This window comes from Globicephala melas, chromosome 15 (assembly GCF_963455315.2).
Source record: "Globicephala melas chromosome 15, mGloMel1.2, whole genome shotgun sequence".
In the NCBI taxonomy this organism is placed as follows: Eukaryota; Metazoa; Chordata; class Mammalia; order Artiodactyla; family Delphinidae; genus Globicephala; species Globicephala melas.
The window spans coordinates 58,057,028-58,076,352 of record NC_083328.1 but is presented as its reverse complement, the minus strand read 5'-3'; the positions used below and the strand labels follow the sequence as shown (position 1 = coordinate 58,076,352).

Below are 19,325 nucleotides of genomic sequence, written 5' to 3'. Positions count from 1 at the left end.
GTTAATCGCTTCTAGGCGATTCAAGGACAAGAGGAGCACCTCATGGCCAGAAGCTGAACAGCGCCACCAAGCTGACAGGCTGTTTCAGTGGTGGCCAAAGCCCACACCCACTCTTATTTTTAATTTCAATTTCAATCCAAGTAATAAATATACATAATGTTTAAGAGTTAATTACTACTACGAGTTAGATACTATTACAAGGCTTATAACAAAAATCCCCTTTCTCACCACTAAGTCCCATCCCATGAAGCAATAACTCATTCTATGTTTACTTCTTTATACCTGACTATGGTGTCACTTCAAGATTTTCAAATTTTAGACCTTTTCTATTAACTTACAGCTATGGAGAATAAAAATTTAGTCTCTCCCTCCCTCTCTCTCTCTCTCTCTCTCTCACACACACACACACACACACACACACACACACACATACCCTCCTGCTCCAATTTTCCCAAAATAATTATATCATAATTTCTGGTTAAATCAATGTACTGTTATTACATTATAATGACAGTGTAATATTATTTCCAGCTGAGTGTTGTAGTTTATGATGATTACAATGTTCTTCTTACAAATTGTCTTTGTTTTCTTGGCTTTAATAATCACCTTGGCTTATTTGCTTAGTTTTCTGTGAGTAGCTCCAATCCATCCTCAAATTCTTTGCCAGAACTCCAATCCTCTACAATTGCCTCAGCTTTGCGCTCAGTCTAGGGGCAGTATAGTGTAATGCAGTGGTTCTCAAAGTGTGCTTCCCAGACCAACAACGTTAGCATCAGCATCACCTGGGACCTAGTGAGGCATGAAAATAATCAAGCCCTACCCAGGACTTACTGGTTAGCCGCTCTGGGGGTGGGGTCCAGCAATCTAGGTGATGCTGAGGTGCACTTGAGCTGGAGAACCGCGGTTTGTGTAAAAGTTAAGAGTTTGGGCACCAAAACCCAAGGCTGCTGGGGATCAGATTTCAGCGATTCCACTTGCTTGTAATGTGACAGCTTCCAAGTTCAATCTTCCCATTCATAAAATGGGGTCAACCGTATCTCCCTGTAATTGTTGTGAGCTTTGGGCTGTTAGGAAGCATGACAGGCTCCAGTTTTTCTTGCGGACAGCCCTCCTGGAGACTCTGAAATCCAGTTCTATCATGCGAGGGGAGTTCAAGCCAATGGCATAGCCTCCCCACAGCCCTCCCCAGCGTCCCCCACTCAGAGTACACCCTCCACTGAGGCACCCACCTCAAGCTTCCATCCTTCAGAACATCCACAGCCCCTCTGAGGTCCCCCTCCCATACCCCATATCAGCTTCTCTCCCCTTAACCCCTTCCCATCCTCAGCTCCCCTGCTACAACCGCCATTTCAGACGATTCTCTGCCAGGGCCCGGTGCCACCTCCAGCCCCCAACCCTCAACTCCCAAGCCCCCTCCTCATTCCCACTACCCTCTGATCCAGCCCACTGGAGCAGTCTCAGCCTTCTCCCAGCTTCCATCCCTTCCACACTCCTCCACTCACCCAACCTTTCCTTCCCAGCCCAGAGCCTACTGCTTTCCCAGAGAACCCCTCCCCCCACCTCAGGGCCAGCTGCCCCTTGGGCGTTCTTACCCACTGAAGTAGTGGGGATGGGAAGGGAGCATCACCATTCTGCTTCCACTACTCTTCCCTATTCCCTGCGCTGCAGTCACACTGGCCGCTTTGGGTGCTACATCTCAGGGCCTTTGCACCTGCTCTTCCCCCTGACATGGAATGTTCTTCTAGTTGGTATGCATTACTGCTCCTTAGCAGTAATTCCCACCCAAAGGTGACCACTGATATGATTTCTGCAGCCACAGATCAGTGTAGCTTGCCTTTACATTAATGGAATCAAATAGTATGTACTCTTTTTCCCCATTTTTTTTACAACTTTATTGAGGTAAAACTGCAAAAATGATGTACAAAAACTGCACTTATTTAAAGTGTACAGTGTACACTCTGAAGTGTTTTGAACATATTCCCCCCTTGAAAGTATCACAAGGTAATTTCAAGATAACGAACATATCCATCCCCTCAAAAAGTTTCTCAAGTCCCTTTGTATTCCATCCCCTCTCCCCCACCCCAACTACTAATCTGCTTTCTGTCACCATAAATTCGTTTGCATTTTCAAGAATTGTATATAGAATCATCCAGTATATACTCTTTTGTTCCTGACTTCTTTCACTTAGCATAATTATTTTGATTCATCCATGTTGTATCAATACTTCATTCCTTTTTTTTTTTCCCCCCACTGAACAGCATTTCTTGGTACAAAAATACCACAATTTGGTTATCCCTTCATTTATTGATGAACATTGGAGTGTTTTCCAGTTTGGGACTTATAGAAAAAGCCACTATAAACATCCTTATGCAAGTGTATTAGTGAACACAGGTTTTCATTTATCTTGGGTAAATACCTAGGCATGCAATTACTGGGCTATAGGGTAGATATATATTTAACTTTATAAGAAACCGCCAAACCTTTTTTCTCCAAAGTGGTTGTACCATTTCACATTCTCACCCATTGGCTTAAATTTGACATCAGTCATGTTCCTGACAGCTTCTGTACTTACTCCCTCTGCCTGAAATGCCTTTCCACTAGTTTTAGCATGGCTGGCTTGAGGTCTCAGCTTGTGTCACTGTTATAGATTTAGTTGTTATAGACTGGTATAGACTTAATTCCCCCCTTCCCACCATTGCCAAAATCATATGTGGAATTTACAACCCCCAGTACCTTAGAATGTATCAATAATACATTTGGGGATAAAGTCTTTAAAGGGGTGATTAAGTTAAATGAGCCAGTTAGGGTAGGCCCTAATCCAATACGACTGTGTCCTTATAAGAAGAGGAAAAGATATCCCCACAGAGAAAATGTCTTATGAGGACACAGCCAGAAGGCAAGCCGTCTACAAACTAAGGACAGAGGTCTCAGGAGAAACCAAACCTGCCAACACTCTGATCTTGGACTTCTAGCCTCCACAGCTGTGAGAAAATTAATTCCGTTAAGCCACCCAGTCAGTGGTATTTTGTTATGGCAGCCCTAGCAAACTAATACAGAGGCCTTTCAATCAGCATTTTGTAACCATGGGAGTAACTGACTCAGGCAAGAACCATAAATGAATGCTAAAACCAGTGGGTGAGAGTCTGATGAAGAACAGGGTAGTCTCAAAATATCTTCCCACAAGACACTTAATAATTACAAAGGGAAAAATAGTAACTTTTCAGTGTAGTGCCTTGGCAGACACCACCTTAACCAAATGATCAAAGTGAACATCATCAGTATTGGAATAAAAATATGCCATGTGCCTCCTGATGTGGTACACTGAGGACACAACTCCTTTCAGTGCCATTCCTACCAAAAATGCATAACCTAATTCTAATCATGAGAAAATACCAGACAAATCTAAACTTAGGGACATCTACAAAATAACTCACCAGTACTCTTCAAAAATGTTAAGGTCAGGGCTTCCCTGGTGGCGCAGTGGTTGAGAGTCCGCCTGCCGATGCAGGGGACACAGGTTCGTGCCCCGGTCCGGGGAGATCCCACATGCCGCGGAGCGGCTAGGCCCGTGAGCCATGGCCGCTGAGCCTGCGCGTCCGGAGGCTGTGCTCCGCAACGGGAGAGGCCACAACAGTGAGACGCCCGTGTACCGCAAAAAAAAAAAAAAAAAAAAAAAAAAAGTTAAGGTCATAAAGGACAAAGAAAAGCTGAATAATTAACTGCCTTTCTAGAGTAAAGGAAACTCTGGAGTCATGACAACTAAATGCAAAGTGATCCTGACTGGATCGTAGGAAATAGCTATATTATTGGGACAATTAGCAAAATTTAAATATGGAAGACATATTAAAGAATTGCATTATTGTCAAAATTCTTGATTTTGATAATTGTACTGAGATTTTGCAAGAGAATATCCATGTTCTTAGGAAGAACACACAGAAATATTTAGGAATGAAAGGGGAATGATGTCTGAAATTTAGTCTAAAGTGGTTTTGGGGGAAAAGAAAATACAAAAACATATTATATATAATACATACACAAACAAATACACAAGAGAGAATATGATAATGCAAATGTAGTAAAATATAACAAATTATTATTATGGTTAAAAATATGAGATTCTTTACTATTCTTGTAATTTATATGTAAATTTGAAATTTTATCCAAAAAAGTTAAGTTTTTAGTGACCACACTAACAAAGTGGCCTGTTCCCAACCCCCAGGCACTCTTTAGCTCATTCTTTTCCTCTATTACACTTACATTGTCAAAAATGATCCTATGTATTTATTTAATAATATCTAACATTTAATGTGTGCAAGGCCCTGTCCTATTCTAAGCGCTTTAACTGTCTAACCTCAGTGAATCCTTCAACTACTGTTCTTCCCATATCACAGATGAGGACAAGAGACACTTAAGAAAGTGTTATTTGCACAAAGTCACCCATATGATTTGACGAGGCACAGAACCTCAACTAAGGTCGAGACTGTCTTGTTCGCCGCTCTTTCCCCAACAATTTAGAACAAAAACGGTGCCTAGCACATTACAGTGCTCAATATCTGTAGATTCAGTTTACAAATATGGAGCACCTACTCGGCACTGAGGTACAAAGCAGTAACAAAATATTTAAAGATTCATGTCTAAATGGAGCTTACATTCAGCACTCTCAGCCCTGCACCCAATTAGCCACTTCAGATTTATATCAAAATCTAAATATTTATATATTAATATTTATTTATATATTAATATTTTATATAATATATATATTTTTTATTTGGGGCTATCAACCCTGGGAGGCAAGGCCGAGTCTACCCATTTTTCAGAAGGGGAAACTAAGGCTCCAAGTGGGGCAATGTTTTGCCCAGGATCAAGGGGCTTAATAGGAGACTGGGCGTGGATTCCATCCCAGTGCGGGCGGTTCCCAGGCAAGACCTCTGAATCAATTAAACCGACCAATCCAATCAACCAATCAGTATTTATTAGGGCCTACTGGGTACAGCTCCTCTTCATGCAGCGCAGGCAAGGAAGAGAGGAGGTTGCGGTGCGCAGGCGGCTGCGGAGACCGGAGGCCGCTGCCCGATCGCGGGAATTTGGCGCCAGTTTTTTGTTGGTTGGGTGTTCTCGCCTGTGATTGGGCCCCGGCCCCGCGTGGGCTCACCCGGCTGCTACTGGTCGGCCGACCTTGGCAGGACCCCGGCGGCGCAGTACTCGGCTGGCCTCCCGGGGGATGGGCCACCAAGAGCCCCCGCTGGCCCGAGTGCGGGCGGGACGTGCGGCTTATATAAAAAGGTTACGTAAAGGGCTCAGCTGGCGCGAACACGTGGAGAGCCGCGGGAGCCCTGACGCCCAGTTGTCCCTCGAGAGCACCGCTGCCGTCACCCGTACAGCAACAGGCTCTGTCGCACGCCCGACCCGGGCCACGGTCTCTCGCCCGGCTAGGTACCCGAAGCAGCCCTGGCCCGGAGCGGACCACCCCCAGCTGGGGGCCTTAGAGGGGAAACGCGCTGCCCGGAAGTGGAAGGGCGCAGGCCAGGTAAGGGCGCGGTCCGCGGAGTGAAAGCTAGCACCCAAACTGGAACTACGCCCGCCGCCTCGGGCGTCTGGGGAGGGCAGTTGGGCCCCCGGTTGGGCGCGCTCAGGGACTCCGGACTTTCAAGCCAACCCCTTACACCCGCAGCCCGGCGGGACTTGGGTCGGTCCGCTGGGCTCCGCTCCGGCTTAATTCAATGGACTGTTTACACCCGGGAGAACACAGGGCGGGACGCGGGGAGGGGCATCCCAGAGGGAGCCAAGCGGAAAAAAGATCTCCACAGTCCGAATTTCTTCTTAAGGGCGATTTTCATAAGTCACGAAAGCTGCGAGTCCTTGTTTCTCGTATTGCTATACAATAAGTTAACTGAAAAGGCGGGGAGTTTCTGTTTTTCTTTCCGGCCCCCCCTCTGAGCCAGTGCCCCGTGGTTTCGTCTTTCCCGCTTTCCCCTCCCCTCCCCCGTTCAGTCAGCAGCCGTGCCTTCCGTCTTAAAGGGGCCGTGGCGGCCGGAGGAGGTGGTGGGACGCCCTGAGGCCTGCGCTGCTTGCCTCCCGGCCTTGGCCTGGTCGTTTAACCGATTCTTTCGCCCGCAGGTCACAATCCAGGGTCCCGCTCCTCCGCGTCCCGGGGCCGGACGGAGGGATGAGGCAGGGGGGTCCCGGGCAGCGCCGTTGCTGCTCCCCCCGCCGCCCGCAGCCATGGAAACGGGGGAGGAGGACGGCGCCCGCAGAGGTACACAAAGCCCCGAGCGGAAAAGGCGAAGCCCAGTGCCGCGGGCGCTCAGCGCGAAGCTGAGGCCGGCGGCTGTGGCCCAGGCCATGGATCCGGTGGCGGCCGAGGCCCCGGGCGAGGCCTACCTGGCGCGGCGGCGGCCGGAGGGCGGCGGCGGGTCGGCGCGGCCGCGCTACAGCCTTTTGGCGGAGATCGGGCGCGGCAGCTACGGCGTGGTGTACGAGGCAGTGGCCGGGCGCAGCGGGGCCCGGGTGGCGGTCAAGAAGATCCGCTGCGACGCCCCCGAGAACGTGGAGCTGGCGCTAGCCGAATTCTGGGCCCTGACCAGCCTCAAGCGGCGCCACCAAAACGTCGTGCAGTTTGAGGAGTGCGTCCTGCAGCGCAACGGGCTAGCCCAGCGCATGAGCCACGGCAACAAGAGCTCACAGCTTTACCTGCGCCTGGTGGAAACCTCGCTCAAAGGTAGGAATGCCGAGGGCCGCCCTGGCCACGCATGGCCTGGACCCACGAATCTGCTGGGCTTGGCCCAAACTGACCCCTAGACCCTGGTCCCGGTTCTGTCGCCCTGGACCCGACACACCCTCCTTTCCGGGGCAGATATTCGGGCCGCCCTCTCCTCTCCGGATCCATGATTAGTCCCCGGCACTAATGTTAGCTGGTATTTTAATAACAAGGGCTCATTAAGTGCTAACCATTGTCGTAGGAAGTGCTCCATAAGTGTGAACCATTACTATGAAACGTGTAGCACTTTTAAGGTCGGACTTGGGAGTGGAGGGCGTTGGGTTCAGAGTCGGTGGAAGAACTGCCGAGCCCCCTCACACTCTAGGGCCTCTTCTGTTTCCCTCCCAAAGCAAACAGAAAAACTTTGCTGGACCCACCCACACCCGCTCCCTGTCTGGTTCCAAAAATCCTGACACCCTCCGGCTCCACCCGGAGCTCTTGTTTCCTGGTCTTCCTTTTCCTCTGAGACCCCCCCCCACCCCCCACCAGCCCTTCATCCCAGGGCAGTCAAGCAAACCGGCAGTTTTCAGCCTAGGTCCTCTAGGGGCCTGCAGAATAATAACTCCACAGGTGGGTCGAGAGCTGTCACACAACACACCTAACATCTTTTTCTTCCCTTTTACAGCCACCCTCTGAGGCTGGCTTCCAAGTGGTTTTATTTATAGGGACGATGGGGCTCAGTGAAGCAAGGGGATTTTGCAGTCCTGGGAGGGCTAGTCCTGGTTTCGGGGTTTTAACTGCAGTTAGGGAGTGTGTGCGTCCTGAGTGCTCACGTGCCTTGTTCAAACTACAAGTAGCCAAGGGTCTGTTCATAGAAGAGAGAGCCAGTGGACTAGGAAGGCCTGAGGAGACTTCCTCAGGGGAGAAGTTGCTAATCTGAGACCCAGCTCTGCCCTAGATCTCTTACAGAGTGACTTGAGGTATAACTTGAAAAGTAAATCCTCTTCTCTTTCTATAAGTGGAGAAACTAAGGTTTAGAGGTGAACGAACCTAAGTTGATGAAGGTTAATCAGCTTGTAAGGGAGGTATGGTTGTACTCCTGGTTTGTTTACAATTTTTCATAGCTTAAGCGATGTGAACTCAGATCTGTCTTGATTCAAGGCCTCAATCCTTTTAAAAGGTGTAATGGTTTCCTCCCTCCCCAAAGGATGATCTAGATCTGACCTTAGTAAGAGCAGGTAGGATTTGGGGTGGGGTTGGATAGGGCGTTTTGTTTGGAGCTTTTGCCTGACTATAAGATCCTCCAGGCCCATCCCAAGAGAACTCCTGGTCCTGTTTCAGGTCAGTTGTTTGACAGCGGATTGAGGACATGCTCAATATTACCCGGGGTCCTTTTTCAAAATAGGCTTCTACTTTTTATGCCCATCCCTGCCCCATCCATCCTGAAAAGCCCACCCTCTCTCCAGGGTAAATATATTTGTTTTGAAAAGACTTTCCAGGAGATTCTTTCAGCTTACCTGTATTCTACAGGCTCTTCACTTCACTCTCAGACTGTCTTTTCTGTGGTTAATGAATGGTCTGGACTTCCAACTTACATGACTGCCTTGGGATGTAGGAGTTTGCTTTTCCAAAGGATCCTCTTCTATCCTCAGCTCATTGATACCAGTTTTGAAACTTCAACCTGGGTTGGAAGTCTTTGCTTTGTGTCCCTACGTATACTGTTCAGACTTTCCTCACTTGTAGAATTTGTCAAAACTCCGCAGTAAACAGTGGCAGCATAACACAGGCTTTGGGGTTAGACTCACTTTTAGTCATAGTTTGTCTCAGCTGACTGCATGGGACAAGTTGTTTCAAACCTGTGGGGAGCATTCCTTTACTAATAGGGTGAGGGTTCCTCTGTCATAGGGTTGCTGTGCAGCCTGGGAATGTCAACAAGTGCTCCAGATGAGGAGAAATTTGCTGCTTCAGTAAGTTCAGGCTACGTTTTGAATCTTCTTCCACTGTCATCCCCTTCGAAATTCACAATGTTCCTGTTCAAGTTTCCCAAACTTGACCATGGAACACATTCTGTTTCCTGTACTGTAGGCAGCGCCAAGTTGACAGAAACACTGGTATTTTCTTCCTCCCTTTGTGAACTAAAACTGAGGCCTAAAAGAAACGAAGTATTTTGCTTTAGCCCACATACTTAATATGTCCCTTTTAGTTATTTGGAGTCTTAAATATATGAGCCTCTACTATGGGTCAGTTAGTATTCTGGGCTTAGGGAGAGAGCAGTAAAGACGATGCATGTTGCCTCTGCTTATAAACTGATATTCAGATTTACGTGTCAAGTGTAAAGTTAACAAGCAGTTAATAGGCGTTAAGCTTTTTGCTATCAGTATTAAAGTGGAGAACAAATATCCAAATTACTCCAGGTTAAGTTTTCCTGACTTCAGCTTCCAAAATTTAGCAGTCTTGATATGCCGCTGGGGCAGATTCCTTCTAGTTTGCAAGTAATCTGGTTCAGCTCTGTCTGTAAACAGATGCGGTCACCTCTTGCCCCGACTCCTGCAATTTAGGATAATTTTGAATAGACTGAAAAGTGTTAATCTGCCTTAAAGTCTCAATGAACCAAATCCACAAACTTTTACTGAGGTCCCTATGGTGGTATTTGCAGAGGAAAAAAAAAAACTCTTTGTCCCAAAGGAATTAATTTGAAGTTTGAGGACATGTAGAAGACTCAAATGCTAATCAAGGTCATGGAAGAAAAGGCAAGTTGGCTCATTAATGGCTTTGTTCTGTGTTGTACATATTAACAAGAATGAGAATCAGGAGTTAGCCAGAAGTTAGCAGAGAAGGTGGGCTTTGAAAGAAGGGGGCCTAGGAACACATGAATAGGTAGAGAAGAGACTGCTATTTATTTCACAGTTTGGCCAAATAGAGAACAAATAGAGAATGGTTGTCTGTCTCCTTTCTCCTCCCCCCTCTCCAAGTATCAACTCCACTAGAAGGCATTTCTCTAGTTTTAAAAAATTATGTATGAATAAACCAATATCAAAAAAGGGGTAAGGGGACTTCTTAATGCAGTTCTTCATCTTCTCCACTTAAATAGACTTCTGTGTCTTATGTCCTTCCTTTCTCTCTGAACAAAGACCAAAAAGTCCTACCCAGAGCATTAAATAGAGAACAGAAGTTTCAGACAGTCAGTAGTGAGCCATCTTAGATGTCTGATCTGGCCTTCTGTTTCACAGGGAAGGAAATTGAAGCCCAGAAAAGAGACAGGACTTGCCCCAGATGAGTTAGTGGTAGTATTCAAACCAGTCTCCCAGGCTTTTTTAAACCAGATTAACAATCCTGTAAATTATTTGGTTGATGGGTTGGTGGCTTTGTTTAACTTTTAAGAACTTTTAATTAAAAAAGCGTTAACAGTTTGCTTTTATCCCCTTGTTTCCATTGCCAAAGGACCCTGTCCTGATTGCACCTAAAACTGAATTCAAGATTACTGCCACTTAGACAGCAGGCATGCCAGAGCTCATTGTCAAACTCAGAAATTCTGATGCTCTCTACAAAGTGCACACTGATCCTTATACAAATAGCAGCAAATAAAGGCAAAAAAAAAAAAAAATCCACAACAAACTGTCAAGGCTCATAAAACTGAATAATTAGAAGTTTGGAAAAGCCAGGAACCTAGCTTATCCCAACTTGGTAAAACGTGACATGTTCCGCTTGACCAATTATTTGACGTTTGCTGTACTCAAGATACCTGGAGGGGCTTTCACATGGGTGGGAATCTTGGCCCTTGCGAGGCAGTCTTGTCTGCACGCCGATGCACGGTGTGACTGTGAGCCATACACTGCACTAGAAGAAGCTATGCAGAGTTTCCTCCACGAGGCATGCAGAAGGCTTGGCCATGACAGTCGTGCAAGGTCATGAGTGGTGGGTGTCCCAGAAAACAGTAGAGGTTCCCTCTGGGAGCATAGAGGCCTGGGGAAGCAAGGAAGGAGGTAGACCTCAGGAAGCTGAGGGGGAGCCAGTGTCTTAGTGGATGGGTTGTTGGCCTGCAAACTCCTCTCAGCCCATTGAGAGCCCAGGGAAATCTTGGGCTCAGAGCTGGGTGCCCCCTTCCCAGGATGCTGGAAAGCACCTCTGAATTCTCTACTGCAGCTTTGGGGTCTCAGAGTTTAGAGATCCCTGGGTAAAGGCAGGGAGCTGAATGGTAGTCTTCGGCTACCCTGACCTAGATATAAAGGCAGCATTTAGGGTCCCGGGAAATGAATGGGATACAGTAGAACATTGGTATTGACTGGGAGTCGGAAGGTCTTAGTCCCAGTTTCACCCTGTTAATAAAAGCTAAAACTCACTGATTGCTGTGTGCCAAGAGCTGTTCTAAAGGCTTTATGCCTCTTAACTGTTTCAGTCTTCGTAACCACCTTTTGAAGTCAATACTATAATTATCCCTATTTTACGAGTGAGACAACTTGAGGCGCTGAGGTTAGTGACATTGCCCGATGTATAGCAGCTAAGCAGAACCAAGCCAGGCTCCAAGCCCCGGCATTCTGGATTGAGTCCGCTTTCCTTCACAGCTGCGCTGCACTCTTGGGACAGGTGGCTTAAGTTCTGGGCTCTCCTGTTTTTCTTGTTGTTAAATGGGTGTAATCATATTTTACTCAGAAGCTAATGGCTACTATCTATTTTCAATTATGTGTTAACCAGTACTTGTGGCACTGCTGATTTCTACTGGTGCCTCCCCTAGGTCTCAGCTGCCAGGGACCCTCTGCCTCCTTTCTGTTCTGCTCTCGATTGTCTTGGGACAACCACACAGACTTTCCTTTTCTCTTGCTACTGACAGACTGCTTTCCTTCTGTGTGCATTGGGGGTTTTAGATACCAGCCCCAGGAGATAGAAGCAACACTTACTTGAGAGCTTTGATTAATTGGCATTGTATTGGGTAGGGCTTTTTACAGTGTAAGTACACTCTCAAAGAGAGCTTAGCTTCCCAATAGAACATCAGTTTATTTTCAGCTCGAACTTGGCTTTTGGTGGTATTTAGCCACGGGCCCTCCTCAGTAACTCACAAATTCTGGATGCTTACATAGTTGTCTTAATCTAAACATTCTTCATGCCCTATACTAGAATGTTCTCTGATATTTCTCTGTTTTAAGCCTCTCCAGCTAACAGTTCTCATCTTGATTCATTTCACCCAGTTATTGATCACCTACTCAATGTGTGTGAGGTGCATTGCGGGAGCCCAGAGACATGGTCTCGTTCCGCTGTGGTGCCCAGTCTAAGGGAGGAGGTGGGCACAGCACAACCAATGATACTTCACTGCAGCCTGTGAGAGGTGCTTTAGGGGGGACAGCTGGCAGGAATGTGGACTAAGTTTAGAGGAGGGAAGGAGGAGTTGTAAAAGGGTAAACCAGAAGTGAGCCTGGCACGCAGTAAGGCTAGGCATGTGGCAAGGACCATTGCACATGGAGAGAGAAACAACCAGGACTGCCCTACTCCCCAGTCTGCCTGGCCAGTGGAATCTGCATTTTTAACAAGAGCCTTGCAATGTTCCAAGTCCTAATAGCTAACCTTAGATTTTTATGGTTCATCCTCTCATTTAATCCTCTCCACTTTAGGTTGGAGTTTTTGTAACCTGGTTTTACACACAAGAAAATCAAGATCCATTAAGTCAGGTAACTTGTCCATTCCCACAGTGGTGAAAGGTCAGGCTCTAGGTTTATATCCAGTTGTCTTTGCAATTTTTAACATGATTAACACCCAGTAGTTGTCTGCTCTGGTGTCCAGGCACCTTGCAAGAGGCTTCGTATGTCACAATTAAGCCTCCCAACAGCCCATTGAGGTAAGTGTCTCTTCCCAATTTATGGAAAATGAAATATTCATGGGGTCTTTTTTAGCAGTTTGCCCAGGGTCACATTAGCCATGAAAGTGTGGGAGTGGGTGGTTTTGACCCCAGGCCTGGCTGGCTCCTTCTCCTTTCCCCCTGGGCCTGAGAGTTCCTAACTGGCCTCTTGGCCTCTACAGGACACTGCATCTTGCCCTGGCAGCCACCCTGAGCGGGTGTGTTCTGTAGTGCACAAAGACATTTGATTAATGAAGTACTTTGAATTGAACACACCCTGTGGTGTTGACACTGGACCCAGCCTCTTTATAGTGACACAGCTCAAGGTCATTGAGGCTGGGAGGAGGGCTTGGTCTATGTGCTCATTTTGGGAGAATGTGCTGAATGGTCCTCATCTTCAGCATCTTCTCAGGACTGATCTTCTGAACCACTTCTTTAGTTAAAAGTTGTATATTAAAATTTTTATTTAATCAGCAGGGATAGCTATGGTCATAACAAATTCAAACCTCATTTCTGGATTCCTTTATAATATTTTCTTAAACATAACTTTCAAATTTTATATCTTATGTCTCACTTCACATTAAACATGCTTATGATGTGTTATGTGATCTTCTCTTTTGGCTTTTTAAGTAAATTTTGTTTAAGTAAAACATGGCCCTTTAAGCATTCAACTAAGTGGCAATGCCATTATTAACCATTAATTACTCGTGGACAGTTGTTCTAACTCCTTACTTGTACTGTGCTGTGTGGAATACCAGTTCTGTGTGTCTTTAGTGCTTGGTGTGCCCTTTTGTTGCTGGTAGTGGTAGGTTTTTGTTTTTGTTTTGCCTTTTTGGTACTCTTCTTTTAGAATAAATTCCTGGAGTGGGATTTTTATGTCGTGTTGAGCATTTTGAAGACTTGTGATAAATATTGCTGAATTGTTTATCTCAGCATGCTTATCAAAATCATAATTAATCCTCTGTGAAAAATGAATCAGTGAGTTATGTGGTTGGCCTATCAATACTGGAGACTTAAGGAACATTGAACTCCTTGGGGGCGTCCATAAGAGTACTTAAGGAGGAACTGTCACAGTGGGAAGTGGAACATCCAGGTGTTAACTTCTGCTGCAGGCAGTGAGAGGCAGCAGTAAAGCATCAGGGTTAGGAATCCAGGCTGTGGAGACTCTGGGGTCTGCCTCTGTGAGACTGTAGTGAGACCGAAGGCAAGTTATTTAATCTTTGAGCCTCAGTTTCCTCACTTGTGAAAGGGTCATGTACGTAGATGCAAGTTGGGAGTAAGAAGAGAGGATTGGCTTCTTCCTTCCTTCCATCACATGTGAAGTGACGAGTTGCTCAGTTCTGTTGATTCTAAACCTCCAAGACCTTTCTCCCATCCCCTTCCTGCCTCCTCCCTGGCCAGCCCTCACTTCTTCAGCTTTCAGGACCTCCTGATGCATCTCTTGGCCTCTAGTCTGTCTTCCACTTCTAACTCCTCTTGCCTCCAGAGGGAACCTGTTTCGTCGATTCTCAGACGTGTTCTTCCACATGTTAACATCTCTGAAATCAGAACTCAGTCAGTGGCAAACCAGAGTGTTGTCAACAGCTTGGATGTCTTACCTAAACGATACATCTAACTTTACATTGGTGACTTATTAGTTTCAATAAGCAGCTTATCTTTCTAAAATACTTCAAGAACTTTTAGTCACTTCCCATTTCTTAGAGTTCACATTCTTGTAGTCTGCCAGATACCATTATGAGCAGACTCCAGCTTCACCTCCAGCCTCATTTCTCCCCATCTCCTACCACATCTCTTCTGTGATTACCCCAGGTTACGTGGGTCCCTCGCTGCACGCTTACACCCCCCTGTGTCGTGTGCTCACTCTCTTCACCCCAGGAAACACAGTGCATGAGCTGCTTACTCTCAGCCTGCCCTTCTCTCGTCCTAACCACCCTTCCCTACCCCTCAGGCAGAGCTGCCTCCTCTTCCTTATTCTCGTAGCTGCAGTCATTCTGCTTCCAATGGCTGGAAGCCTTCATAAGGGCAGAGGCTTTTGCTCATCGCATGTTTGGGGTCTGCCAAGCAGTGCATGCTCTAGCATAACTGTGTACTTATACTAGAGCATAGCAGATGCCAGCCATTATATAGGGGAGGGATAAACAACAAGGTTCTGCTGTACAGCACAGGGAGCTGTGTTCACTATCCTGTGGCAAACCATAATGGAAAAGAACATGTACATGTATAACTGAGTCACTTTGCTGTACAGCAGAGATCGGCACAACATTGTAAATCAACTATATTTCAATATAAAAAAAAAGTCGAATTTCTGGAGGATGCTTGGAAATAGGCTTATAAAATTCTGAGTATTTTGTATCCCTTTCCAGGAAGTGCCTGCCTTTCCACAGCTCATACTGACTTACCGTCATGCTGAGCCTCCTGACCTCAAGTTTCTGAATACAGCCCATTTTGTTGGGAGACTTCAGCCACTGCTTATGCCCATGAGTAATGAGATGCGAGGCACCTGCTTGATTTTTTTTAACTTTATTTTTTAAAATTTATTTATTTGGCAGCGCCGGGACTTAGTTGCAGCACTTGGGATCTTGATTGCCGAGTGTGGGATCTTTTAGTTACAGCATGTGGGACCTAGTTCCCTGACCAGGGATCGAACCCAGGGATCACTCCTGCATTGGGAGCACCAAGTCTTAGCCACTGGACCACCAGGGAAGTCCCTTGCTTGATTTTTTTTTTTTGTTTCCCTTTGAACTGTGGCATAGGATATGTTTTGAAATACAGAGTTTATTTTGTGGTCTTCTGGCTACTGGACTTGGGAAAGGTAATAAAACGCCCCTGAAGGTAGGCCTGCCGCTGATCAAAGTGCATTTCTTTGCCCCCTGTAACCTGGGAGTTAGCACATTCTGGTGGAGGGATGTGGCTGTGCAGGATCGCACCTTACCAACCACTCACGGCTGTGATAAATAGTTCCTGGAACCCGGTGGGCTCTCAAAGGTTGATTTGCCACAAATCCTTATCACCTTCAAATAACACTCTCTTTTCTACAGCTCTGGGCAGCTAAATTTTCAGCCCTTTTTAGTCTTACAGAACTGTCAGATTTATACCAAACAAGGGAATTATAAAACTTAAGTAAATTTTGTTTGTTTCTATCAGTTCAAAAAACTGAATTTCATGTGAGGATTCTCCTAGTGTCTGCATCTGTTTGTTCCAGTTTTACATCCCAAAACTGGGGAAGTAACCACAGGGTGGCTTCAGTGACCCACTGGGGTCGCTGTGAAACAGACCTGAGCTGAAACTCCACTGGTCACCTGACCTCTATTGGCCCCCTACCCTGACTGGACCATGGTGACGTTTTGAGTCTCCAGGAATTTGTGTCAGCTTAGAACCAGTGTTCGATAATCCCTGGAAGTTTGACCATTTTCCCTTCCCCAGTGCGCAGTCACCCTGGTAAATAATGAGACTTGGGCTTTGGCAGGTCAGAAGAGGAAAGTTACCTGGGAAATCAGGCACATGTCGAGTAGGTTAGCTTTCAGGCTGGGTCCTAAGGTAAACATTCAGATGCACCTGCACAGATGTGGGGAGAGGGGTCACCTTTTACGTAGAGAGGTCACCCCAAATAAAAGTGGCCTGCTCTGGCTAGAATATGGATTTTAGCTATTACAGCCTGAGAAATGTGATATCATCATCCATTTTCATTTTCTGATCTCAGTTTCATCTTTTGCCTAACGTGTGAAAGCTGTATTCTCTGGCCTCCAGCACTGAGAGTATTGAAATCCGTGACTTGCTAGGACTTGGCTGGGGTCTGGTGGGAATGATGATGTAGGAGATGGTAAAGGATGTGATTCCCCCAAAGTACCTTATACTCTGCCGACTGTGACTTAACTCAGGAGTATGTGGTGTAAGTGTCATTCTCATTTGATGGATGAGAAGACTGAGTCTCAGAGGTTCAGGGACTTGCCCCAGGTTCTAGCTATCTTCCCATCATACTCAGTCTCGAAACCACCCAGTAAACCGGGGGCAGAATTGGGGTCTCAAGCTAGACTCCTGTCTTCTGGTCTTCTGTTACTCTTCTGTTACTGTGTGCTCTTCTGCTACTTGCTTCTCAACAGAAATGCACCCGGTGCGTTGAGTGCCGCATTCCCTCCTTCCATCTGGCTGTGATGAGAGGTAGCTGAGAGGCCCAGTAGACAATCTGCCTGAAGGAAAGGGCTGGAATTCTTACATGCCTCTTATGTTTTTTGTGGGCAGTTGGGATTCCTTCATGAAAACACATACTGCAGCTTCTCATGAAATAAGCCCAAGGTCCTACCCTGTGCAAAGTGCTTTTTGTCTCTGGGACAAGTAGCTACGTCCCCCACTTTCCATTCTGTCATGCTCACTGATGCTTTGTCTGCTTCCTGTCCAGTTCTGTCATCTCTACAAACAGCCCCCTTCTTTGGCGTCTCCTGACCTTAGCTCATTCCCCAGAGCAAGTCCCTCGATCCCAGGTCTCATCTACCCACTCACTCACTGACTGAGGGCACTTTTTTACCTTTTTTTTTTCTTTCCCTGGAATCTCATAACCTGGACTTATATGTAGTCTGTTTTACAGAGTTGTTGTCTTTTTATTTCAGTTGCCATAGTTACCAACTTTGTGTATAAAATAATCATCATTCCCCACCCTTTATTTCCCCACCAGAAGTTTCACTGTTTTCTGATGTGGCCTTTGCAGAAGGAATTTGATGCCTTTTTAATAGTTTCCTTTCTGGCTCTACCACCCCCAAACATTTCTTGCTCTCCTTTTTATGGGTCTTTACTCGGGAGTCTAGGTTGATTGATCAGGGCTCAGATCACCACTTCATTTTGCAGTCTTTTATTTATTTATTTATTTTTAATTTATTTTTGGCTGCGTTGCGTCTTTGTTGCTGCATGCGGGCTTTCTCTAGTTGCAGTGAGCGGGGGCTACTCTTCGTTGCAGTGCATGGGCTTCTTATGGTGGTGGCTTCTCTTGTTGCGGAGCATGGGCTCTAGGCACAGCGGGCTTCAGTACTTCCGGCTCAAGGTCTTAGTTGCTCAGCGGCCTGTGGGATCTTCCTGGACCAGGACTTGAACCCGTGTCCCCTGAATTGGCAAGCAGATTCTTAACCACTGTGCCACCAGGGAAGTCCCTGGGGTCCTTTTAGATAGAACCTCAGCCTACTGGAGCAGATGACCTAGAAAGAGGATTATGAGATGGGAAACAACTGATTTAAAAAAAAAAATCTGCCCTAAACTAGTTCTACCTGTATTGACTTTTGATTGTGAGCAGTATAAACAAATTATATAATTACAGGGGAAATGTGGTCTGTCAGATCGTGGTCAAAAACCTAAAGCTGGGCTTCCCTGGTGGCACAGTGGTTGAGAGTCCGCCTGCCGACGCAGGGGACACGGGTTCGTGCCCCGGTCCAGGAGGATCACGCGTGCCGCGGAGCGGCTGGGCCCGTGAGCCATGGCCTCTGGGCCTGTGCGTCCGGAGCCTGTGCTCCGCAACGGGAGAGGCCACAACAGTGAGAGGCCCGCGTACCACAAAAAAAACAAAACAAAACAAAACAGAAAAACCTAAAGCTTTTGCCTTGTCTGTCTAGTCATCTTCTTGGATCAACCTAGAACTTCCAGACCACTGGCTTTTTGTAGGCTATGTTCCTTGGTAATTTCGGGGCTTAGCAACATCTCATCTGGATCACCCATTCTCTTTGTAATAAAGTAAATGACTAGTGAAAGAAACCCTCTGGCAGAGGCTGTGTGAGGGGTTGCAGCCTTCATTTTTGGTAGAATGGAGACACTGTACGGGGGATCAGAGGACTTTTCCTCAGGGTCTGGCTCAGTCACGAATGATCCATGTGACCACCTGGGGCTGACCCAGCCTCATCAGCAAGATGAGACACCTGCCTACTTAGGCTCAAGCTTTTTGGGCTCTTGCAGTCACCAAATAACTTCATGCTAAGGCTTCAGTGTACCGTTAATTGCTTTATAAAGTGTATTGGGATTTGTTTGGAGATGCCAGTCAGCAGCTTTCCTGGAGTTTCTGTGGTTCAAAAGGAAAGACTTTCTGAGGAAGGCAGAGCTGGAGTTTCAAGTTTCCACATAACTTGATGACATCTTACATCCACTTCAGACTTCCTATGTACACCTCTCTGGTCCGTTTATTCCTGTGCCTCGTTATCCATCCCATCTCAGCCTAGAGTTTCCTTCTGGCTTCTCCCTGCTGATTTACTGCCTGTCTCTTAGGGGTCACTCAAGTCCTGCCCCTTCGGACTTCTTTAGATCTGGTGACTCCTACCCACCCTTCACTGTTCGTAAAACTTGACCTTGATGCAGATGCACAGCTAATGATGCTTGCTGTTTTAAACATCCGTTATCTCCTTCAAACTAAACTTCATAGAGATGGGCCTGTCACTTATCTAACTTGTGCTAGGCATGTGGTGGGCTACCAGAAAACACTGAGTTGGAGTGTGTCTGAAATAAACTTGTAGTGCCATTCTAGTTGCATCGGCAAGAATCCCTACACTAGGCAGGAAGGAAGGAAGGGAGGGAAGGTCTTTGGCTTAGCATGGAGTAACAGACATTTGACGGTCTTCTCACATATTTTCCCTCGTCTCAGCAGCAGCCCTGGGAGACGTGGGTGGTATGGTGCTGGCTGTTTGGAGACAGTATAATGAAACACAGTGGCGCTGCAGTCATGGATTTGAGTCTGTTAACTCTTAAGTCGCTGTGAGCCTCAGGTTCTTCATTTTATTAGATGGGGCTATTTCTTCCTACCTCCTAGGGTGGTAGTAAATATTAAATTGAACG

The 19,325-nt window shown here is 46.5% G+C and overlaps 2 protein-coding genes across 2 annotated transcripts in view; one reads left to right on the top strand and one right to left on the bottom strand.

Annotated features, from left to right (window-relative positions):
- Nucleotides 1-5,912, bottom strand: part of PDYN (prodynorphin) — a 100,628-nt gene extending 94,716 nt beyond the window's left edge. Inside the window, exons 1-2 of the mRNA XM_060284614.1 lie at nucleotides 5,153-5,912; nucleotides 3,435-3,603 (exon numbers count right to left, since the gene is read on the bottom strand). The gene's annotated coding sequence lies outside the window, so the exon portion shown is untranslated. The remainder of the gene's footprint in view (nucleotides 1-3,434; nucleotides 3,604-5,152) is intronic.
- STK35 (serine/threonine kinase 35) overlaps nucleotides 5,194-19,325 on the top strand; it is a 45,769-nt gene continuing 31,637 nt past the window's right edge. The window contains exons 1-2 of the mRNA XM_030831055.3: nucleotides 5,194-5,527; nucleotides 6,118-6,718. Of these exons, the coding sequence (XP_030686915.1) occupies nucleotides 5,222-5,527; nucleotides 6,118-6,718 (907 nt within the window). The 5' untranslated portion in view covers nucleotides 5,194-5,221. The remainder of the gene's footprint in view (nucleotides 5,528-6,117; nucleotides 6,719-19,325) is intronic.